This window comes from Carlito syrichta, unplaced genomic scaffold (genome assembly GCF_000164805.1).
Source record: "Carlito syrichta isolate Samal-C Ts95f unplaced genomic scaffold, Tarsius_syrichta-2.0.1 Scaffold305642, whole genome shotgun sequence".
In the NCBI taxonomy this organism is placed as follows: domain Eukaryota; kingdom Metazoa; phylum Chordata; class Mammalia; order Primates; family Tarsiidae; genus Carlito; species Carlito syrichta.
The window spans coordinates 710,050-735,206 of record NW_007249738.1 but is presented as its reverse complement, the minus strand read 5'-3'; the positions used below and the strand labels follow the sequence as shown (position 1 = coordinate 735,206).

At 42.1% G+C, this 25,157-nt stretch overlaps 1 protein-coding gene across 6 annotated transcripts in view; it reads left to right on the top strand.

Moving 5' to 3' along the window:
- Positions 1–9,757: 9,757 nt before the first annotated feature.
- The window catches only part of STAU1 (staufen double-stranded RNA binding protein 1), a 60,719-nt gene continuing 45,319 nt past the window's right edge, over positions 9,758–25,157 (top strand). For 3 of the 6 annotated variants that reach the window (XM_021714390.1, XM_021714391.1, XM_021714389.1), the window contains exons 1-2: positions 9,758–9,826; positions 21,420–21,708. In XM_021714390.1, the coding sequence (XP_021570065.1) occupies positions 21,504–21,708 (205 nt within the window). In that variant the 5' untranslated portion in view covers positions 9,758–9,826; positions 21,420–21,503. Of the gene's footprint in view, positions 9,827–10,874; positions 10,880–21,419; positions 21,709–25,157 lie in introns of all 6 variants that reach the window. The other 3 variants (XM_021714394.1, XM_021714393.1, XM_021714392.1) reach the window with 2 other exon arrangements.

Sequence of the window (25,157 nt, the reverse complement as noted above, 5' to 3'; positions counted from 1 at the left end):
TTTTTTTTTTTTTTTTTTTGAGTCGGAGTCTCCCTCTGTTGCCCAGGCTGGAGTGCAATGGCGCACACTCATAGCCACCACAGCCTCGTCCTACTGGATTTAGGCGGTCCTTCTACCTCAGCCTTCCAAGTAGCCGGAACTACAGACACATGCCACCAGCCCGGAGAATTTTTGTGATTTATTGTAGAGACGAGGTCTCACCAAGTTGCCCAGGCTGGTCTCAAACCCCGGGGCTCAGGCAGTCCTCTCGCCTTGGCCTCCCAAAGTGCTGGGATTACAGGCTGAGCCACCACACCGGACCACAGGTATACTCTTCATGAAGGAAATTTGATGCGTGGATGTTCAAATTTATAAAAGTAAGGAGTGTTTGTTTGCTCTGCTGAATGATCTTCCTATACCTTAGGATTATAGTAGGCAGTAAATTTCCTTAGTGAGCCGAAAATATTTTGACTTACCCTTGTCTCTCAATGACACACAGGACACAAAGTGGCCTATTTGTTTTTGACATTTTCCTGGAGTTTCCTTACAGTCTTACCATTGTTTCTAATTTAAATTCTTTATTTGAATGGCTCTTGGAAAACACCTAAACAAACAACTATATAAGCAATACAAAAAAAACAAAAGTTTCTACTGTCATATCACAAATTATAGCAGTGCTAGGGAAATGGTATTTTAATAGTACAGTAAGTAAACTAAGGGTTTTTTTTTTACTGTTTATTTTGTAAAATAAACAAAAATCGAATAGCATGGAAAACCCCATGTATGGTCACCTAGCTTTGACAATTATTAACTCAGGCGGTGAGGTCAGTCTTATTTCATGTTGTATTCCCCTAACTAGATTACATTTTGAGACAAATCCTAAGTATCATATTACAATATTAGAGATTTTGAATTTTACCAGATTGCCCCGGACTGTAAATCTGTAACAAAATTTACTTTTAGTAGTACCATAGTTCTCATTTAGTTGGGCTTCTCATCTCTGTATACATGATTACTGTGCAGTAGGAAAAAAAAAATCAGTGGCTGAATTAGCTCTTGATTCGGTGCTTTCCCTTCCTCAAAGTCAAATAAAAATATAGCCTTACTTCTTTGTATACAAAAGCAACACTTCTTGAACTATTAGTGACTATAATTGAAAAGCAATTCGAGATACAGATTTCCCTAATCCTATTTTGGTGGAGACCTACCTGTTAAGCCACTTTTAACAGAATGCAGCTTTGTGTCAAAGTTAAACTGTAGTTAATAATTTGTAATGAAAACTTGCAAAGTTTCTTTACAGTAGTTGTTTAAATATACTGCTATTACTCTAGGATAGGAATTAAGCAAAATATATTTGATTTCAGAGCTTCTGTTGTAAATATTTTCAAAAGATCCCCCATCTGCTCTATTTACAAATAATAAATTTAGTAAGTATGAATGAAACTTATATTTGTGGATAGTATGAAATCACAGCGTAGGTGTTTACATTTTTCATGTCTAAAAAGAGATCTCTCCTGGAATGGAAGTTCACAGGAATATTATAAATGTTTGTCATTATTACTTAATTTTCTAATTTCTGGTCATGAAGTTTCCCGCTTTTAGACTCGTAACATTTTTTTTCCAAGTCTGGATTTACTTTTAAGCTTGATCAGATACAGTAGAGATATTATATGTTATATTTTAGTATTACAACCTAGGAGATGGGGAAGAATACACTTCTTAAAGTAAGGGGGAAAAAACCCGATTTAGTATCTAGGAAAGAACACAAAATATATTTTAAAAATGTTTTGTGCTTCCCATTATGCTTTAAGCATTTAGAATTGTTACCATAAATACAGCTTCTTCAGAATAAATTGCTGTCTTTTAAGATTCAGCCGTTATATACAGATTACAGCAGATCCTTGAAGAACGTCGTTTCGGGATGATTTTGATGAGAAAAAAATTGGTTGCCAGCCACGGTCACTGTGTGTGTGTGTGTGTGTGTGTGGAGTTTGCACATTTTCTCTGTGCCTGCGTGGGTTTTTTTTCCACATATTCTGGTTCCCTCCTACATCCCAGTGATGTGCACGTCAGGTTCATTGGTACGCCTATGTGGTCCCCATCTGAGTGAGTGTGTGTGTGAGCATGCCCTATGGATGGCGTCCTGTCCAGGGTGTTCCCACTGCACCCTGAGGTGCCCAGAGAGGCTGTGGCCACCCAGACCCTGAGCTGGAAGGAATTATCGTTCATGTTTTTATTAGTCTTTTAAAAATGTATGTATAGCTCACATTTATTTCAGTGTTTAAATTTAGAAGTGTTTTGGTCTTTATTGAGAAGCTTGCTGATTTTTTTTTTACCACAAATATGCCATACATTGTATCAACTAGCTGTTTCATTATGCATTGTTTCACTTAAAGTTGCAATTTCCAAGAACCTGTCAAGGATGTTAAGTGAGGATTTACTATATATATCCCTTTTAGAGTTGGAGTCTCACTCCATCTCCCAGGCTGGAGTGCAGTGGCGCGCTCACAGCCACCCCACTGTTGACCTGGGCTCAAGCGATCCTTTTGCCTCTGCCTTCCAAGTAGCTGGAACTACAGGCACACGCTACCACGCACAACTAATTTTATTTATTATAGAGACGAGGTCTCACCAAGTTGCCAGGCTGGTCTTGAACCCGTGGGCTCAGGCAGTCCTCTTGCCTTGGCCTCCCAAAGTGCTTGGTTTACAGGTGTGAGCCATTGCACCTGGCTGGATTTACCATTTTTTAAGTTTAGTGATGAACGTGACTCATGGCACTTTCCTTCCCAATTCTGAAGTCAAGCCATCAGTACTATTCTCAGTGCTGTCATTAACCGTGGGGGCCATGTTCTGCTGCTCCATCCAGAGTCTCTCCTCTCTCTGGTGAGACAAAGTAGCTAATTGAACAGGGAAGTACAAAGTGACTCAGTTTGTAGGGCAGCTTTCTTTGAGCCCTTTTACTGGATGGGCTAAGTCAAATCCACCAGCACAGATCTGAAACTTTCATTAAAAAGGTGTCTTTTTTATGGGATGCCATAAGTCAATTCTAGAGTAAGTTGCCCAGGCTTGCTTCAAACTCCTGGGCTCAAGCTATCCTCCCATTTCTGCCTCCTGATTAGATTGTACTACAGGCAGAAGCCTTGATTTTATGAGCCTCCAAACTGGATCATCTTATTTAATATCATACTTACCAGGATGTTCTACTTAGTGACACAGAATTACTCAATTTGAGGAAATGTAAATTCCTCCCCTTCAAATGAGAGCTTTTGAGGTTGCTTTCTTTTCTCTCAGAATGGGATTTTAGAGCCTTCAAAAATGTTTAGAAAATTTTATGACAGATTTGTTTCACACTAGACCTATAACAGGTTGCTTTGAATTGACTTCTCTTATGATGGAGACCTTTGTGGTTGAAATGCTTCTCTGGTAAAATTTTCTTCGTGAGCTTTTCTTTAAAAAAGACTTCACCAGAATCAAGACTATAGCATTTATGCTGTTTCAAAAAAATATAAATTACAAGCTAGAGATTGAACCATGAGAGAACATGTTAGTTACTATGATTATTTCCCCTCAACATTTTATTATTTAAAATTTCAAACATATAACAAAGTTTAAGAAATACCTCTAAGGCCTGGTGTGGTGGCTCATGCCTATAATTCCAGCACTTTGGAAGACTTAGGTGAGAGGATTGTCTGAGCCCATGGATTTGAGACCACCCTGGGCAACTTGACGAGACCTCATCTCTACAATAAATAAAAAATTAGCCAGGCATGGTGGTATATGCCTGTAGTCCCAACTACATGGAAGGCTGAGGTGGAAGGATCGCCTGAGCTCAGCAGGTCAAGGCTGCGGTGGCTGTGAGTGTGTCACTGCACTCCAGCCTGGGCGACAGAGTGAGACTCCAATTAAAAAAAAACAAAACAAAAGAAAACCTCAGCCGGCTCTGTGGGTCAGCCTGTAATCCCACGCCTTTGGGAGGCTGAGATGAGTAGATTGCCTGAGCCCGTGGGTTTGAGACCTGCCCGGGCAACTTGGTGAAACCTCATCTCTACAATAAATCAAAATGAGCCGGATGTGGTAGCGCTCGCCTGTAGTTCCAGTTACTTGGAAGGCTGAGGCGGAAGGATCGCGGGGGCCCAGCAGGTTGAGGCTGTGGTGGCCGGGAGCGGCTACTGCACTCCAGTCTGGGCGACAGAGTGAGACTCCAACTCAAAAAAAAAAAAAAAAACCTCTATTAAGTGTCACCTACTTTCCCATTAACATTTTACTGTACAGTATTATGAATCTTGAATAATGTTGACCAAATCTTTTGTTCTCACATACTAAGGAGATATAAGAGTATAGGATTATGAATATATAGCTAAATTCATCTTATCAAATGCCACCGGATAGATGGCTTGGATGTGTTTTGTTGACTACGTAATGCTCTGAACTAAAAAAGCTTTACCGCAGATAAAATTATTTACTATTTTAAAACTGGGAAATTACTGCGAATAATTTAATCTGTAAGTGTTTACATTCCTATACTAGTGAGTAAGATTGGTGCAAAAGCAGTTTGTGTCATCAGATAAGTGGAAGTAGTAAAAAAATCTCTGCATCTTTAATGACAGTATATTTTCTGGGGTTACATATGCTCATTTATTTGTTAAAGGAGTATAGCTGGGAGCTCCCTCAAAGTATATTTACTGAAAGTAAAAGTGGAAAAATCTGTTCAAGAAAGTATTTGCTTTCGATTAAAAATTAGTCTTCTAAATATTAAATCTGTAACCCATCTGCCTTCTGTTTAATCTGGAATCTAATTTGAGAAAGAAGTGTGATGAGCATGTGGGTTGAGAATAATAATGGAAGCAAAACTGGCTATTTGATTGTGATAGGAGTTTTGTGTCAGATCTCCCAGATTACAAAGGCCAAGGAAATCTATGAAAATGCCTTGGGGTCTTTTCCCCCTAAGTGAAACAATTGCTGAGGCTAAGCCTTGTGTAGACTGCCTGCATTTGATGTAACCACAGAACTGGTTGCTCAGTGAGTGGACTGGTTTTAGTCAGCATATTCTCTGATCCCATTTAAAATGTTTTACAAGTGGTGTGTCGCTATAAGTTTATATTTATAGATGTTTGTGTGACTGAGGACAGGATTAGTGAATTTGCTGGATAATATTTGCTACTATTTATTGAGCTCTTACCATATGTCAGGTTAGAATTACAGGGTGAGAGTTATTTGATGCAGAAAAGGAATCTGAAAGGTCAGGTTGAATTTATCTAATAATATAAAAGCTGCAGTTCATTGAGATCTGTCTTTGAACCAAGGACTGAAGTAGACACTTTCTGTTGTATTTCCAGTACTTGCAAACATCTCTGCGGAGTAAGGGTCATAATAACTGAGGATACTAGGGCCCTTCTGAGAGGTCACATAACTGGCTCAGGGCCTGAGCCATCAAGTATGAGGCCTGGAGCACAGGCTGGTCTGGTTCCAGAGTCAGTGCTCTTTCCACTGAGCCTCACTTGTCTCTAATTATGCTTGGGTGCCTTTTTTTTTTTTGAGTTGGAGTCTCTGTCCCCCAGGCTGGAGTGCAGTGACACGCTCACGGCTACCACAGCCTCAACCAGCTGGGCTCAGACGATGCTTCCGCCTCAGCCTTCCAAGTAGCTGGAACAACAGGCACAGGCTGCCACGCTTGGTTAATTTTTTGATTTATTGTAGAAATGAGGTCTCACCAAGTTGCCCAGACTGGTCTCGAACCCCTGGGATTAGGAAATCCTCTCACCTCATCTTCCCAAAGTGCTGGGATTATAGGCTTGAGCCACCACGCCTGGCCACTTGGGTGCTTTTTATTCAGGATAATTGATTCTGCTTGTCACTTATGGCCCTGCGCCCCCCCCCCCCCCCCCCCCCCCCGGGGGGGGAATTTTGCTTATTAGAACTTTAGGTCCTTTGAAAGAAAGTTTGGTTAAGTGACACTCAACTTTTTACATGGGCCCTTGAGATAGTTTGAATATTTACAACTTACTTTTTGTTGTGTCAAATTAAGTTAAAACTTTTAAGCTGATTCACAGGTTTGTGTATGGGAAGGTGCTTAGGTATGGGGGAGGAAATCTTTTATTCACCTTTGTGTTGAAGGAGGCTGTCTCCTAAATTATTGCTACAAGCTGTCAGGAAGTTTGTTAAAAATGATTTATTAACTATAGTCAAGGTTATTGCTGTGAAGATTAGTTTCTTCTGAATTATAATGTTCTGCTGGAATATAAATGTTCTGCTGGAAATTAGTTAACTAAGCTTCCAATGAACTTTATAGGGTGACAGGTGGTTGCCCTTTTTGCTTCCCAGTGGTTTCTAACATCCAGTTCCTGGCTAATAGTGTTGGGAGTATTTCAGTGCCACTTTCTGGCATTGAGCTGCTTCTTGAACATTTCTGTTTTACTTCTGAATCAGTTATCTCCTGAATCGGAAGCATCTTGGGTTCTCCACCCAGGCAGGAGTCGTCTCTTACGTCTTAAAACGGCTGGGTCAGTGAAATTAAATCTGCCTTAGATTTTGTGCTTTTGGTGCGATGGTGTATGAAGTTCCATTTTGTGTTTAACATCGAGCGAGGCGACTGTGTGGTGTGTAATGACATAGCGTGTCTTGTGGATCATGAGAAGGTGTTGGAAGTATGTCTTTTTGGGGGATGAAGTGAGCAGATAATGCTGCTTCATTTGTTATATATTGGCTCCCTCAGAGATGAGTTTTATGATATAACTAGATTTTGTCTGATTCTCTCAAATCTTTGCTTTTTTGAAGGCCATGGCTTCTATAGATTAAAAATAACCGAGGCATGAGTTTTCTACTCTTGCAGATTCCACCCTGATACAGATAGGACCATTGTCTGCTGTTGCCATTGTGAGTTTATGTAGAATGCTAGGCAGTCCTTTCCTCTGTCAGAAAGAATAATTTATATGTAATGATAAGTCTACTTATGTACGGAAGCTTCTGTTCTTTGTTGCACAGTTTAACCAACCTGCTCATGGAGACTTCATAACCCTTTACCCAGATGACAGTCAAGTATACTTGGATAAATAGGTTTCCTTTTGGTTTATAGTTGAGTAAACTTTGGTGGTCTGTAATGTTTGGTGAATGACAACTTCTGGATAGTAATTTCCCTGTTAGTTGACAATTGAAGCACCGAACAAAAAAGGCTAAAATAAAGCAGTCTTTATTTTGCATGAGATCATTTATAAAACTTGCTACTTTTTTTCTTAATATTATGTCTTGATGTGATTTATTAATATCATTTTATAATATTGGTTATAGTACATCCTAATAATGTTTAACAGCTAACTTTGGTATGGCATGTCATAGTTTACAAGTATCACCAACATTACCAGTGAATCCATCCAGAAATCATATGACTACTGTTTTTATGTTTTGAGTCGGAGTCTCACTCTGTCACCCAGGCTGGAGTGCAGTGGCACGCTCATGGTTACTGCACCCTCCATCTGCTGGGCTCAGGTGTTCCTCCCGCCTCAGCCTTCCAAGTAGCTGCAACCATAGGCATGTGCTATCACGCCTGGCTCCTTTTTTTGATTTATTGCAGAGACAAGGGCTCTCCAAGTTGCTCAGGCTGGTCTCGAACTCTTGAGCTCAGGCAGTCCTCTCACCTCTGCCTCCCAAAGTGCTGGGATTACCGGTTTGAGTCACTGCGCCCAGCTAACTACTGTTTTATTAATCACGAAAGTGATGGTGGCAGCTTCATTGTATATATTAAAGGGCTGAAGCCAACTGAAGTACCTTGCTCAGGGTTGTCAGGTGAGTGGCAGAGTGGGGCACAAATTCATTTCCTCAGCTGAGTTTCTTCTGTCACCCTAACTGCTCTAGTGCTGGCTGGTTTGTGTCTTACTCCTAAACCAGTGGTTCACAGCCCAGGGGTTTTTTACATGTTAGGTGTCTTTTTTGTTTGTATTTATTTTTCTTATTTATTTATTTGTCTTTTTATTGATTTTTCGTATGTATGTATGTATGTATGTATGTATGTATGTATGTATGTTAGAATCTCACTCTGTTATCCAGGCTAGATAGAGTGAAGTGGCATGCTCATGGCTTCCTGCAGCCTCAATCTCCTGGGCTCAGGTGATCTCCTGCCCCAGCCTCTGGAGTAGTTGGGACTACAGATGTGCATCACCATACCTGGCTAATTTTTAAAATTTTTGTAGGGACAATGTCTTGCTATGTTGCTCAGGCTGGTCTCAAACTCCTGGGCTCAAGAAATCCTCCTGCCTTGGCCTCCGAGAGTGCTGGGATGCCACTGTTGTCGGCCTATGCATCTTTTTTAGTTATGAGGTCATGTGTATTATAAATGATTTGTTACTACTGATTAAAATGCCAACATGAACTATTTCTTTAAAAATGTGTTTTAGACTGGGCTCGGTGGCTCAGCATGTAATCCCAGCACTTTGGGAGGCCGAGGTGAGTTGATTGCCTGAGCCTGTGGGTTCGAGACCAGCTTGGGCAACTTAGCAAGCCCTTGTCTCTATAATAAATGAAAAATTAGCAGGGCATTGTAGCACGTGCCTGTAGTTCCATCTACTTGGAAGGCTGAGGCAGAAGGATCGTCAGAGCCCAGCAGGTTGATGCTGTGGTGGCCTTGAGTGTGCCACTGCACTCCACTCCACTGCACTCCAGCCTGATGGAGTGAGACTCCAACTCAAAAAAAAAATGTGTATTAGGTATACAAATGTGAATTCCATGAGGATAGGGCTATGTCTTCTTTGTGCACACCTCTCCCCAGTACCTGCAAATAGTAGGCATTAAATAATTACTTGTTGAGTGACTAAAGCAATGAATTTAATTCACTCTCTTACATTCTAGTATGCCTTCTTGAGTGGGGAAAGAATGGAATTGGGTTTAACTTACAGTCTTTCTTATCTCTGCCACTGCTTGTCGTAAGTGCTGTATAATAGACTAGTAATCAGAGGGTCTTTGGAGTATCTTTTGAAATTGATTGGGAAATCTCAAACAATAGATTTGTTTGTGGAGGTGTGAATGTTTATTTGAATCTAAGCTATCACTTGTATAAAGGTATTTGTGATCCAGCTGGTTGCAGACTTACTGCTATATTTCTCATCTCTCGCTCTCTCTGTTTTTGCTAAGTTGTTGTTGGTTGTTTCTTTTTTTTTTTTTTGAGTTTGTGTCTCACTCTATTGCCCAGGCTGGAGTGCAGTGGCCGCTCCCGGCCACCGCAGCCTTGACCTGCTGGGCTCCGGCGATCCTTCCGCCTCAGCCTTCCGAGTAGCCGGAATTACAGGCACGTGCTACCACGCCCGGCTAATTTTTTGATTTTTTATTGATGAGCTGTAAGAGTACCGAAGAATAAACCAGAGCTCATGATTTCTTTCTGAAATAATCTACTTCTGAAATGTCTCAATCTGAAATGTCTGTTTAGTCAGTGAACAGCAACTTTTATTGTCTGTTAAGCATTAGTAGCAGTGAGAAACTTGAAATAAACAGCAGTGCTTTATGTTGTAAAAGAATTTTGTGGTATTCACGGTTCTCGTTAGGAGGTACTTAGGACTGAAAAAGGCAAACTCTGCTGTCTCTTATAGATGTGTTGGCCAGGTGTTCTCTCCCAGCTCCCGGACAGTTGAGTCTCATAGACTCTTCAGTGTGCTGCTTCGAGTCATGACATTGTGCTTTCAGAAATTGCACAATTTGTAAACTTTAGGTCTCCCCAAAACTTGAGCAATATGTGCCTTCATTTTCAGAACAAAGACATACCCAACTAAATTGCTGTTGTTTTTTATTTTTCCAGGAGTTTCTTCACCGCATAACCTCACAGAACTGAAGAAAACCATCATTTCTAGAACGCCCTCTTTTTAAGGTACACATAATTTGGCTGTATAATTTCAGGCCCATTAATAGTCACTGATCCTTTTTTTGTTTTGTTTTGAGTTAGAGTCTCACTCTGTGACCCAGGCTGGAGTACAGTGGCACTCCCATAGCCATGGCAGCCCTGACCTGCTGGGCTCCTTTTGCCTCAGCCTTCCAGGTAGCGGGAACTTCAGGCAGGTGCTGCCACTTCCAGCTAATTTTTTGATTTATTGTAGACACGTGGTCCTGCCAAGTTACCCAGGCTAGTTTTGAATCCTTGGGCTCAAGCAGTCCTCTCATCTCCGCCTCCCAAAGTACTGAGATTGTAGATGTGAGCCACCACGGCTGGCTCAGTGATACTTTTTTTCTTTTGAATTGGAGTCTTACTCCATCGCCCAGGTTGGTGTGCAGTGGCACCCTAGCATCGACCTGCTGGGCTTAGGTGATCCTTCTGCCTCAGCCTTCCAAGTAACCGGAACTACAGGTGCATGCTACCATGCCTGGCTAATTTTTTTTTATCGTAGAAACGAGGTCTCACCATGTTAATTGAACCCGCGGGCTCAGGCATTCTCCCCTCACCCTCCTAAAGTGCTGGGATTACAGGCTTGAGCCACTGCGCCCGACCTAGTGATACTTTTTAATTCTTCAGTGACTTGTATGGAAAATGATTTTTACTTCTGGCCATAATATTAGAGAAGCAGAAGAAATTGTATGTAGTTTGAATTTCTTTTTTATTCTTGATGTAATTAGAAGGTATTTTTATTTATTTAATTATAATTATTTAATTATAATTAGGGTCTTATTCTGTTTACCCAGTCTAGAGTGCATGATTATTTAATTATAATTATTTGTTCTGAGACAATAATTATTTAATTATAATTATTTAATTATAATCAGGGTCTTATTCTGTTTACCCAGTCTAAAGTGCAGTGGCATGATTAGGGTTCATCACGGCCTCGACCTCTTGGGTTTGGACTATCCTTCTGCCTCAGCCTCCTGAGTAGCTGGGACTATAGGCACATGCCACTGTGCCCTGCTAATTTTTTTATTTTGTAGAGACAAGGTCTCAGTATATTTCTTAGTCTGGTCTTGAACTCCTGGGTTCAAGCAGTCCTCCCACCTCAGCCTCTCGAAGTGCTGAGACAATAGGCATGAGCCATCGCCCCCAGCCTAATTAGAAGGTAAATGTAGGAAAAATTGTTGTCAAGAATGTAAACCTTCTGTGCAGTTTAAACATAGAGACATGACAACTGATTGCTGAAGTTGTCATTAAATATAACTTGTTCAATAAGCATCTTGGTTATAGAAACTTTTGTAGTTTGATTTGTTTTAAAAACCTTTTGATTTCTCAAATTGTTTATGTCAATTGTGGTTTTCAAATTTGTGGAACTAATTCAACATTGTTTTCTGTTGTGAGATAGGACTATGAATGAAACTTTGTTTACTTTCTGGCCGCTTGTGATTATTCAGATAAAAAGTTTTTTTGTTTTTTGTTTTTTTGGAGTTGGAGTCTCACTCTGTCACCTAGACTGGAGTGCAGTGGCACACTCTGGGCCACCCCGTGTCAACCTTCTGGGCTCCGGCGATCCATCCACCTCAGCCTTCCAAGTAGCTGGAACTACAGGTGTGCTCTACCACGCCTGGCTAATTTTTTGTTTATTGTGAGACGAGGTCTCGCCAAGTTGTCCGGGCTGATCTTGAACCCGTGGGCTTGAATCCATTTGCCTTGGCCTCCAAAATGCTGGGATTACAGCCTGAGCCACCAAACCCGGCCAATAAAAAGTTTTCTAAGAGTATTCAGGATTGTACAGTTTTTTTGTCTTTTTATAGTTTTTTTTACAGTCTTTTTGTTAGGGTACTGCAAAACATACTACATGGGTTAACTGTGCTTTATGTTTTTTTATACTTTTTCTCTAAAAGCTGAAAGCACATCATCATACCATATCTCTGGGGTAGTAATTAGTAGACAAGTTAACCCACTTGTTCTGGGAATGAGAAAACAGAAGCATAAAGAAATTAGTGAGCTGGGCTTGGTGGCTCAGTATGTAATCCCAGTGCTTTGGGAGGCTGAGGTGAGTGGATTGCCTGAGCCCGTGGGTTTAAGACCTGCCTGGGCAACTTGGCGAGACCTCATCTCTACAATAAAATTAAAAAAAATTAGCCGGGTGTGGTAGTGCACACCTGTAGTTCCAGCTACTTGGAAGGCTGAGGCGGAAGGATCGCCGGAGCCCAGCAGGCCGAGGCTGCGGTGACCCGGAGCGTGCCACTGCACTCCAGTCTGGGTGCCAGAGTGAGACTCCAACTCAAAAAAAAAAAATTAGTGAAGTTGTATAAAACTCAGTGAATGGGTTTATATTGATCACACTGTATTCATTTAATGCCTTTCTATTTTTTGAGTGGGGGTCTCCCGGGCTGGAGTGTGGTGGCACGATAATGGCTCACTGCAACCTTGACCTACTGAGCTCAGGTGATCCTTTTGCCTCAGCCTTCCAAATTCAGCTGGGACTACAGATGTACAAACACCATGCCTGGCTAATTTTTAAATTTTTTGTAGGGACGAGGTCTTGCTCTGTTGCCCAGGCTTGTTTCTAATTCTTGGGCTAATGCTGCCCTCCTGCCTCGGCCTCCCAAAGTGCTGGGATTATAGGCATGACCCACTGTGCCTGGCCATGCTTTTCTTTTTAAATAATTTTATTACCATGCCTCAGGATTCTTTTTTTTTTTTTTGAGTTGGAGTCTCACTCTGTCATCCAGAAGTGGCCACTGCAGCCTCAACCTGCTGGGCTCTGGCGATCCTCCCGCCTCAGCCTTTCAAGTAGCTGGAACTACAGGCTCGCACTACCACGCCCGGCTAATTTTGATTTATTGTAGAGATGAGGTCTCGCCAAGTTGTCCAGGCGGGTCTTGAACCTGCAGGCTCAGGCAATCCACTCACCTTGGCCTCCCAAAGCGCTGGGATTACAGGCTGAGCCACCGAGCCTGGCCGCCTCAGGATTCTTGTAGGGTGTTTTTAACTCTGGTTGCTACATTTAGGCTTTGTCAAATATCCTGTTATAAAATAGTTGGGGAAAACTGAGAGAGATAGGGGGGTATATTGCCAAGAGTTGGACATATAATTACTATCTGAATTGGGAGTGAAATTGAAAGCCACAACTCAGAATTTTGATCTGATTGAACATTGTTGGTTGCTACTTAGCAGCAAGGCTGGTTTCTTAGAGACTGAGTCTTGGCACTGGTCTGTGTTGCATGAAGATGATGGTAAATGCAGTCGTTTTTCTTGGTAGATGGCACATGGGTACAGACTACAATTACCCTTTTCTGAAAGGAAAACCTGTTAACTGTTAAGTTGAACCAAGCTCCTTCTTAGTCAAGAGTATGTCACACAGTACTACTCTTGAAAGTCTCTAGCAGATCATGAGTAGCTATTCATTTGGGCTATTCTGTATTTTTTTATAATTTCCGATTTTAAAATATTTACCAAAACAATGAATTTGAATTTAGTTATTTTTATAATGTCTTTCAGGGAAGGGGAGGCAAGGGTTTGATAAGGTTTTAAGATTAGAAAAGAAAATAAGGGTTATAGCTTGTTAGGTTGTAGAGGTAATCTTTTTTTTTTTTTCACTTTAGTATGGTGTGATGGTTTTTCTAGGATGAACAATTAATAACGAATTCTCTTTTAGGAAGTGTTTTTTTAAATGAACCACCCAACGGTTAAACTTGTGTGGAAAGAAAGTCCTCCTTTGCCTGTGGCATTGGTCCAGGTGTGAGATGGGCCATGTTTAGTCACTTGTATTGGATACAAAGATTGTGGACAGCCTGGTTGTTTCCAGGCATTATTTTCGTCTAATTTAATTGTCTTGCAAGTGAGTCTGCCTCCTCAGGACTAATTCTCCTGGGTCTCTTTGAGTTGGAATCTCACTCTGTCACCCAGTCTGGCTTGAATATGGTGGCACGCTCACAGCCAGTTGCGCAGGCTGGTCTTGAATTCCTGGGCATAGGCAGTCCTCTTGCCTCCACCTCCCAAAATGCTGGGATTACATGCGTTAGCCACCCTGCTGGCTCTCCTGGGTCTTTCTCTTGAGCACCAAGTACGTAGTGGGCTTTTTAAAAAAGTAGTTTTCTTATTTCTTTTTTTTTTTTTGAGTTGGTGTCTCCATCACGCAGGCTGAAGTGCAGTGGCACACTCATGGCCACCCCAGTGTCCACCTGCTGAGCTCCGGCAATCCTTCTGCCTCATCCTTCCAAGTAACCGGAACTATAGGTGCATGCTATCACACCCGGCTAATTTATTTTATTTATTGTAGAGACAAGGTCTCGCTAAGTTGCCCGAGCTGGTCTTGAACCCTCAGGCTCAGGCAGTTCACTCACCTCTGCCTCCCAAAGTGCTGGGATTACAGACTGAGTCACCGATCCTGGTTGTTTTTTTTTTTTTTGAGATGGAGTCTCACTCTGTAGCCCAGGATGGAGTGCAGTGGCATGCTCACGGCCACCTCAGCTTCAACCTGCTGGTCTCAGGTGATCCTTCCTCCTCAGCCTTCCAAAGTAGCTGGAACTACAGGCACTCACCATGCCTGGCTAATTTTTTGATTTATTGTGGAGATGAGGTCTCGCAAAGTTGCCCAGGTTGGTCTCGAACCTGTGGACTCAGGCTATCCTGTCACCTCCCTCTCCCAAAGTGCTGAGATTATAGGTGTGAGCCACCGCCCCCCTGGACCTGATCCCTCTATTGAACATTATTTGCTTGACATAGACCTTAAAACAGTTGTTTTGGAAATGATTTGTAGGATGATCGTGATCAACATGCTTTTATGCTTGTGGCTGCCCTGCCTAAAAATAGGTGGTGTTTGGAGTCCATGAGTTGCTGTTTTCAGGGACTGGGACAGGAGAACAGTGATGGGGAGTAGGTTTGCTTACAGAAAACATATAACCACATTGTGACTAAAATATGTGTCAGAAAAGGATCCCGGAAATGATTGTTAGATATAAGGAATGATGTGGAATTTTAGTTGTGATTCAGGGCTACTGAAAAGGACTTTATCTTGTAGAAAAAGTGATTTATTGCTTAACTCTTTTTCTTTTTTGTTACTGACTAAATTTCTCTGGGAGTGTAGCCTCTCAAAAACTAAAGAAAACAGATTAAGAAAACAGATTTACAGTTGATGCTTAAAGATCTTATCTTGAGTCTTTGAGGGAGAATTTAACAAACATACTCTTCAGCATTTGGGAATGTAAAATTTGTCATTTGTGGGTTCACATGTAGTAGAAGCTTAATACTTGTTTGTTGAATATTGAATGAATGTATTCCAAAATTGCTGTTGGTGTTGTCACTGCTTTATCATGGCGAGGAACTGGAATGCACCTTTGTACATCAGATTTACTGAAGGACTTGCAAGGGGAGAGATTTTAGTGAAATGTTTGCAGCTGTCTGGAAAGGAAGTTTGTCCAGAATTGGTATGACTTCTTTCTTTTTTTTTTAATTAAAAAAAAGCACAACCGGGCTCGGTGGCTCAGCCTGTAATCCCACGCCTTTGGGAGGCTGAGGTGAGTGGATTGCCTGAGCCCGCGGGTTCGAGATCCGCTTGGGCAGCGAGACCTCATCTCTACAATAAATCAAAAAATCAGCCGGGCATGGTAGCGCATGCCTGTAATTCCGGCTACTTGGAAGGCTGAGGTGAAAGGATCGCCGGAGCCCAGTAGGTCGAGGCTGCGGTGGCCGGGAGCGGCCACTGCACTCCAGTCTGGGCAACAGAGTGAGACTCCAACTCAAAAAAAAAAAAAAGCACATCTTGTTTGGAAATAGCACTTATTCCAAAGGAGAATAATGTACTGATTATATAAAAGTATAAATACTACATCACAAGTCATGTGTTATGCCAGTTTGTCTATTTTATTTATTTTGAATTGGAGTCTTACTCTGCCGCCTGGGCTGCAGTGCAGTAGCGTGCTCATGGCCACCACAGTCTTGACCTGCTGGGCTCAGGCAGTCCTTCTACCTCATCTTTCCAAGTAGGTGGAACTACAGGTGCGCACCACCATGCCCGGCTAATTTTTTTGATTTATTGTAGAAATGAGGTTTAGCCAAGTTGCACAGGCTGGGCTCGGACCCTGAGCTCCGGCACTCCTCTCACTTCCGCCTCCCAAAGTGCTGGAATTACAGGCGTGAGCCACTGTGCCCAGCATATTATGCCAGTTTAAAAATTGATTATTGGCCGGGCATAGTGGCTCACACCTATAATCCCAGCACTTTGGGAGGCCGAGGTGAGAGGATTGCCTGAGCTCATGGGTTCAAGATCAGCCTGGACAACTTGGCGAGACCTCATCTCTACAATTAGTAAAAAAAACTTATCCAGGCATGATGGCGTGTGCCTGTAGTTCCAGCTCCTTGGAAGGCTGAGGCAGAAGGGTCGCCTGAGCCCAGCAGGTCGAGGCTGTGGTGGCCGAGACCGTGCCAATGTACTCCAGTCTGGGTGACAGAGTGAGACTCCAACTTAAAAAAAAAAAAAAAAAAGATTGATTATTAAAAATGCCTTTCCATAATTGCTTAAGCTGTTATTTAATAGTACAGAGATTTAATAATCTATATGTTTTGGGTTTTCTTTTTTTAGGTTTTTGGGGGGTTTTTGAGTCAGAGTCTCACTCTGTTGCCCAGTGTGGGGTGCAGCAACCAGAGTACAGCAGCACACTCATGGTCACCACAGCCTCGACCTGCTGGGCTCAAGCGATCCTTCTACCTCAGCCTTCCAAGTAACACTTGGAACTACAAGCACGTGCCACCACACCCAGCTAAGTTTTCTTTATGTATTATAGAGATGAACAAGATCTCGCCAAGTTGTTCAGGCTGAACTCCTGGGCTCAGGCAATCCTCTCACCTCTGCCTTCCAAAGTTCTGGGATTACAGGTGTGAACCACTGTGCCTGACTAATCTGTAAATTGAAAGTAAATAAGACTAAGCACAATTGTAGATAGTTCTGTAAACTGTTTCTAGAAAGATTTGCCTTTTTGTGTATTAAATCACTCAGGCAGTGCGCAGTATGACTTAGTTTTGGTTGGTTCACTGCGAGTGAGGAATATGCATTTTGTGCTTGGTCACTTTTTAGCACATCATGTGTGTGTGTGTGTATATATATATATTTTTTTTTATTTTTTTTATTTTTTATTTTATTTTATTTTTTTTTGAGTTGGGAGTCTCACTCTGTCACCCAGGCTGGAGGGCAATGACTTGCTCCTGGCCACTGCAGCCTTGACCCACTGGGACTCAGGCGATCCTTCCGCCTCAGCCTTCCAAGTAGCTGGAACTATAGACGTGCCCCACCATGTCTGGGTGAGTTTTCTTTTATTTTTTATTTATTTTTTATTGTAGAGATGAGGTCTCACCAAGTTGCCCAGGCTGGTCTCGAACCCACGGACTCAGGCAATCCTCTTACCTCAACCTCCCAAAGTGCTGGGATTATAGGCATTAGCCACTGCGCCCAGCCTAATTTTTTTTTTTAAAGCACTTTTGTAGAGTTCATGTGCCCAGATTCTCCTTCCCCACAGTCCTTAAAAAGTACTTGACACTCATAAAATAGTAGCTGCCAGCCAAAGCAACACTGTTTTTATGGAAAGATTATTATGTTACTGAGCCAATGTTAGGACCTGGGCGGGACTTGGAATTAAGGAATCTTTTACAAGAAATACCTATAACTCCATCACTCTACTTCTAGTGTTACAGTGCTTATGCTTATATATGCGCCATAAATTGAAGGCTTGAGAATAAGGTGAACATGTTTTCCTGAGCTGGTGTCTACAGCCCTTCATACAGGAAAAGAACCAGGAAATTAAAGCCCCTCCTCTGGGTGGGAGGTGGAGACGCAGGGTGATGACCACATAGCACAGGCTTCAGTCAGGTGTTCAGCTCAGCGAGATCGGAAGAATCTTGGTGTTTCAAACTTTTTAACCTAATTTTACTATGTATATAGTACTGTTTGTCTCTAAGAAGACTCTAACGAACATTTTGATCTTTCAAGGTTCTAATTTATGGAACGGAAAATAATCCTTCAGTCTGCATTTATCTTCAGGACAGTGCTATTGAGCAACTTTTATACACAATAGAATTTCCAGAATTTCATGATTCCCCCGAAGGCTGCTATAAAGTGTCTGAATATCAGTAGTGAAAAGCTTGATTTATTCTCTGAATTTGTGGGTGAACAATGGATTTTCCCTCATTCATAACTGTGATATCTATCCTGGCTTCTCTTCAGAAGAGGAGCATCTTTTTGGGTGCTGAAATATTATTTTAGAGCCTTTTGAGATGGAAGAGGGATCTTTTCCTGTCTAAGAATGTATGCTACTTGTTACATTAATAAGATTGTATCTTGTGGGTTAGTACATGTGCACTTGAAACAGCATCCCTGGCCCCTCCACCTGCTAAATACCAACTGGTAGATCCCTCCATGCCACATAATGTTGTGGTAGCCAAAAAAGTCTGCAGATACTGGTAGATGTCCCCTGGGGGAACCACACTGCCCCCATATTAAGAGTCACTGCTTTTAGATGCTCTGTTTAGGCTTAAATAGGACACATAAATGTTAAATTATCAAGTGATTAAACATTTATGAGCAAATGAGTACTATTTGTTGAATTTTAGTATTAGTCATGCTGGAAATGCAGTTTGTGAAGTATATAGTCTTATTTGGAGAGTTTAGACTTTTTTTTTTTTTGAGTTGGCGTCTCACTCTGTCACCCAGACTGACTGGAGTGCAGTGGCCGCTCCCGGCCACTGCAGCCTCGACCTGCTGGGCTCCGGCGATCCTTTCACCTCAGCCTTCCAAGTAGCCGGAATTACAGGCTCACGCTACCACGCCCAGCTAATTTTTTGATTTATTGTAGAGATGAGGTCTCGCCTGCCCAGGCGGGTCTCGAACCCGCGGGCTCAGGCAATCCACTCACCTCAGCCTCCCAAAGGCACGAGATTACAGGCTGAGCCTCCGAGCCCGGCTTAGACATTTTTTAATTTGCAGTTTTGAGCTACTGGTTTCAACCAATTGTTAGAAAGACATAACTCCTTCAAGTGAACTTGAGGTGAACATTTTTGGGGCAATCTTAATTAAAAGCCTGTTTCTTTCCAGACTTCTAGAAACTCTATGTATTTATGGCTATAACTGAAAATGCTGGCAGGGGGCCTGCTTTGGACAGCATTAACCAAATAAGATCCCTCAGGTCCCACCCTTGCTAAATGTAGGTCTTCATTCAGAGTTGCATACTCTGAGTGCCACCAGGGCAGAGCAGGTCTGCTTCTTCTGGAATGGGTTGATTCTGAACAGACACTTTGTGCTTTGCTTATTTTTCGACTCGTGACCTATGGTTGGTGGTGTGAAGTTGTGAGTGCACTATCAGGGTTTTTTATTGTAAAAAAATACTTTCAAGACAGTTTAGAAATGGCAGGAAAGGGAGAAGGAGTGAGTGAGCAAGCAAGGAAGAGCAGAGAGGGAGAAATATTTCTATTTTGGCAGCGGAAGGGGAATAAACAACGAAACAAGGTCATAGCTGACTTCTGGACCATTCTGGACTTGTTTCTTGACACTGGTGACTCGTCTGCTAAGACCATTATCTAGCTCTTCAGTGGACGCCTCTGTTATTTTGTTCTGACTCCAAATGTGAACAAGGAACATCTGCACTCTTGGGGAATTTTGTTGAATATGTAATGCTTAAGGCTCTGTTCTCTGGAGTCATAATTCCAGCAGACTTTCTTTTGAGTTTTGCAGTCCTTTTTGTTCTTAGTAAGAGAAAATCTGCCAGGACTCCTCTAGTAACTTAATTGCTGTAGTCAGTCATCTCTTCTTTCTCGAGGTCCAGCTTTAAAATCACTTTGAGACTTAAAGAAAATTAAAATGACAAACAATTTCTCTGTAATAGAACTTCTAATTAGTTGGTTTGCTGGTTTCTGCTTTGGTTGGCGATTTCCTGAGAGACCTGTCATTTCTGTTCTTTGTTCCTACTGGTTATCTTTAAGTACTTTTGACTTGCTTAAAGTATTTTTCAGCTTTTTGAAGATTGGCTATGAACCTGAGCAGAACTGTCCTTATTTTTGACTTGTGAAGACATTTACATGTATTTAGAATTAATGCCTTTGCTGCCTTCTAACCTACAAGGTGAAATCAACAGGTTCCTGTGGGTCCCCACCCCCAGCCACACCAGGAAAATTGCCGGTTTGAAATCTGTTCCTTCTTCATCTTCTCCACTTTTACTTTTAATAGTAACTAATGCTCTAGTCTTTGGTCTTCGTCATTCACATCAGGAACCTTGATGTGGTTGCTACAGTTTTCTTGTTTGGGTTATGTGATTAAATGAGACTTCTCAAACAAACCTCTTAGGAAAACAAATATATCTTTTATTACCATACGGAAAAAGAAACAGCAGAAGTAAGAGCCTTCTCCCTTTTTCGGTCAACTTAAGCCCAGAGGTTGTCAGTCTGAGACTTGGCCTGCAAGTGGAAGTCAGGTTCACATTCACCTGTTCATGGTGTCATGAAGCTCGTTTGCTTTGAATTTCTCATAATTTTGAGACCAGAAACCTTCACTGTATTCCATATACTATGGAGACCTCTCCATCCTTTTAAATTTTCATTTTTGAATGTAAGCTGTAGTTTGCAATTTTTTTTTTTTTTGAGTTGGAGTCTCACTCTGTCACCCAGACTGGAGTGCAGTGGCATGCTTCTGACCACCGCAGCCTTGACCTGCTGGGCTCCGACGATCCTTCCACCTCAGCCTTCCAAGTAGCTGGAACTACAGGTGCGCGCTACCATGCCTGGCTAATTTTTTATTTATTGTAGGGATGAGATCTCGCCAAGTTGCCCAGGTGGGTCTTGAACCCACGGGCTTAGGCAATTCACTCACCTCAGCCTTCCAAAGCGTGGGATTACAGGCTGAGCCACTGAGCCCGGCTTGCAATTCTTTTATTTATTCATTCATTCATTTATTTATTTATTTATTTGAGTTGGAGTCTCACTCGGTCGCCCAGATTATTTATTTATTTATTTATTTATTTGAGTTGGAGTCTCACTTGGTCGCCCAGACTGGAGTGCAGTGGCTGCTCCCAGCCACCACAATCTCACCTGCTGGGCTCTGGCGATCCTTCCGCCTCAGCCTTCCAAGTAGCCGGAATTACAGGCATGCGCTACCACGCCCGGCTGATTTTTTGATTTATTGTAGAGATGAGGTCTCGCTGCCCAGGCGAGTCTCGAACCCGCGGGCTCAGGCAATCCATTCACCTCAGCCTCCCAAAGGCGCGGGATTATAGACTGAGCCACTGAGCCTGACTCGGCTTGCAATTCTTAATATTCAATTGTAAATACTATTATGCCCTACTGTTTCTCTTTGTAAAATGAACATGCAGAGCATATGGGTATTGCAAAATAATTTATAAAACACTATGGGAAAGTCACAAGGCCAGGAAACTTACTGTATGCCAAGGAGAAACATATTTCTATGAAATCAACATAGCTACATGCTAAATGGGGCTTTTTTCCTAACTGAGTAGGTGACACCAATTTTGACTGAATATTGGCAATTACGTTATCTCCTCTATAATTTACCTTTTTATTTTCTTTCCCTTACAACTTTCAGGTAGAACTTTAGACTTCATAGCACTGAATTAACCTGCACTGAAAGCTGTTTACCTGCAGTTACTCACTTTTGTTGAAAGTGACCATGTCTCAAGTTCAAGTGCAAGTTCAGAACCCATCTGCCACTCTCTCAGGGAGCCAAATACTGAACAAGAACCAGTCTCTTCTCTCCCAGCCTTTGATGGGTATTCCTCCTCCTGCTAGCTCTCTACCCTCTGAGAATGCAGGTAGACCTATCCAAATTTCTGCTTTACCCTCTGCATCTGTTACATCCACCAGTGCAGCTGCAGGTAAGCTTGTGATCCAAGTGTCTTCTGTTGCCAATGTTTTCTTAGCCTGTTTTCTGATCTGCTAAGTAGTTTACAGTTGTAGGGAGCGCTCATATTTGCCTTCAAGAAGTAAAAGAAAATATTACCACCCACGCTTCTTTATCCCAGATACAGAACACAGAATACAGGGTTGGCAGAGGCCTTAGTTGACAGATCATTGCAAGTTGTAAGAAAATTGAAAACTACTCAAATTGTCTGTTATAGAGTGGTGGCTGGCAGAAAGAATTGAACAATAAATACCACTTTGGATATTCATTGTTGTATGGGAAAATTCTGCATTTAAAACAATTTATCAGAACTGACCAAGAACTCTTATATGTACATAAGTCCCCATTTATGTCTATAAGATTTTATCCCAAACAAAGGGTAGCCAGATTTACTACAAAGCAAAAGAGTGCGTTGGCATTTATTAATTTTTATTTTGAACAAGTAAGTTTTAAGTCTGGGAGTTTCCAGAGGTAGTTTAGAAATCACAGTGAGAACCAATTAGAAACTGAATAAAGAAGCAGAGATTTTTTTTTTTTTTTAGAGGGAAATAAGTTTAGAAGCATTCAAATCTGATTATTAGGAAAGTGAACTCAAGGTTTAATTGATTAGAAAAGACTTGAAACATTTGGGGTAAAAACCTAAACACCTAAACACCTTACAGGCAAGAAACTCAGGCTAAAAAAACCCCAATCTAAACACTGTGTTCTGCTTCCCAATCCCCTCCCCTCCAAAGTGACAAGACCATTTAAATAAATGGGGTGTCAGTATGGGTATCTCCATAACAGAGTCATCTTAAAAGAGAATCTTCTCAGCCCCTTCCTTATGACTAACAGTTTCCCTTGCATTTCCTTCCTTGTCCTCTCATTTCCTTTCCTTTGTAAATTTGTTCTTAGAATGTTTGCTTCTCCCGCTTTCAGTTGCGTGGCATCTTCCATACTGTCTGCCCAATTCCTTGGACTGGTTTCACCACCATAGCACTCTTGACTTACCATAGTCTCCTAGAGATCCAGTTCTCCCCAGATTTGCTATGTAAGACTGTCTTAAAAGGAAAGGAAGGCACAGACTGTCAGTGTTCCAGGATTTGTTGCATTTCTTCTCATGTGTTCTTTTTTTTTGAGTTGGAGTCTCACTCTGTCGCCCAGACTGGAGTGCAGTGGCTGCTCCCGGCCACCGCAGCCTCCACCTGCTGGGCTCTGGCAATCCTTCCGCCTCAGCCTTCCAAGTAGCCAGAATTATAGGCGCGCGCTACCACGCCCGGCTGATTTTTTGTAGAGATGAGGTCTCGCCTGCCCAGGCGGGTCTCGAACCCACGGGCTCAGGCAATCCACTCACCTCAGCCTCCCAAAGGCGTGAGATTACAGGCTGAGCCACCGAGACCGGCTTAGGTAAATACTTTCCTTGCTGCTTGTGCGTTTAGAACTCGCCAGCAATGTTTTCTGTTTTTTTATACTCTTGAAAGTGGTGCTGTGATTCAAAATATGTACTTTCAAACTGCCAAGTTTGTCTTAAACAGATACAGAAATATAGAATTTTGAAGAGTCACTTCATTTTTCATTCTTGCCAAATGGACCAAAGAAATGGTCTGCTTCTTTTTGGAATATGTGGTTTTTAAAATTGCAAATAGTATAGATGGTTGGTTGGGATTCTGAATAGAGACTGTTCTCAAGCACCTGTGATTGATTTCCTGTAAGTTTCCAACCATGGGTCTTCTCCTGTCGGCCGCCTACTTGTGGCTCTTTTCCTGCTTGTTTGTACGTGGACCTTAAACTGGGCAAGGACAGGAGGTGATGAGAAATCAGTTTTGCCACTTGTTAGCAGTCTGGGTGAAAAGCTTAAAGATGCAAGGTAGAAATTGGTCTCCAAATGAGTGTTTTTGTATTGTCTCTGGCTTCTTTGTCATTCCCCTTATCTTAGAGAAGGAAGGACTGACCAGGACTGACCGTTGCAGTTTGAAATTTTGCTAATTGTTATTCAAGAATGCAGGCTTTGAAACTCATTTGGTATTTGTAGTAACACACATCTTGGAACTTAATTCTTGCATGTCTGGAGTTACCTTTTGTGGCTGTAGTATAACGGGATATGGAATGACAGATAAGAATTGGGCCTTCTGTTTCTTTATTTTTTTATGTTAAAGATGGGGGTACAATTCAGGATTAGATATACAAGTGGTCATCGTACAGGTAAAGTTTGGGCCTCCTTTTGGTCCCCACTTGGCCTGGTTTGAGATTAGGTACCCTTATTGCTGTTGTGTCTTCCCCCCACCCCAAGGGCCTTGTGTTTCTGATCCTAGCCTTGCAGCAATCATAATTAAAGATGAGTTATTTATCTAGTTATGCCTCATTTTTCTTCACATGCAAGACTCAAGCCTTGAATTAAATCAAGTTTCTCTTTCATTTGACTAAAAGTAACATCAATCACAAATAGGCACCAAAGCATAGCATGGTTAAGTGAATTGCCTTTAGAGTCAGACACTCTGGGTTGGAATCTCAGCTTCTTGCTGTGTGACCTTGGGCGAATTACTACGTTTTTTGAACCTCAGTTTCTTCATCTATAAAATGGGGGTAATCATATCTACTGAATAGGTCTATTGTGAGAATTAAATGAGAGAATATATGTGAAAGTATGGAGTACAGTGCCTGGGGCTTAGTAAATGCTCGAGAAATGGTAGCTGTTATTATTATTATTATTTTTTTTTGAGTTGGAGTCTCACTCTGTCGCCCAGACTGGAGTGCAGTGGCTGCTCCCGGCCACCGCAGCCTCGACCTGCTGGGCTCTGGCGATCCTTCCGCCTCAGCCTTCCAAGTAGCCGGAATTACAGGCATGCGCTCCCACGCCCGGCTGATTTTTTGATTTATTGTAGAGATGAGGTCTCACTAAGTTGCCCAGGTGGGTCTCAAACCCGTGGGCTCAGGCAATCTACTCACCTCAGCCTCCCAAGGCGCGGGATTACAGGCTCAGCTATTATTATTAAGCAATTCGGCTGGGTGTAGTGGCTCATTGCCTGCAATCCCAGCACTTTGGGAGGCAGAGGTGAGCGAATTACCTGAGCTCAGGCTCGAGAACAGCCTGAGCAACATGGCAAGATCTCATCTCTACAATAATCAAAAAATTAGCTGGGCATGGTGAGACATGCCTGTGGTTCCAGCTACTTGGAAGGCTGAGGCAGAAGGATCATCCGAGTCTAGCAGGTCAAGGCTTTGGTGGCTGAGCCTGGGTGACAGAATGAGACTTCGACTCGACGACTCAAAAAAAAGCAATTCGCGTTAAAAAAAAAAAAAAATTCTCGTTCATAAGAAGCTAGTTTAAAAATGTTATTCCAAAGCATAATTCTTTTTTTTTTTTTGAGTTGGAGTCTCACTCTGTCGCCCAGACTGGAGTGCAGTGGCTGCTCCCAGCCACCGCAGCCTCGACCTGCTGGGCTC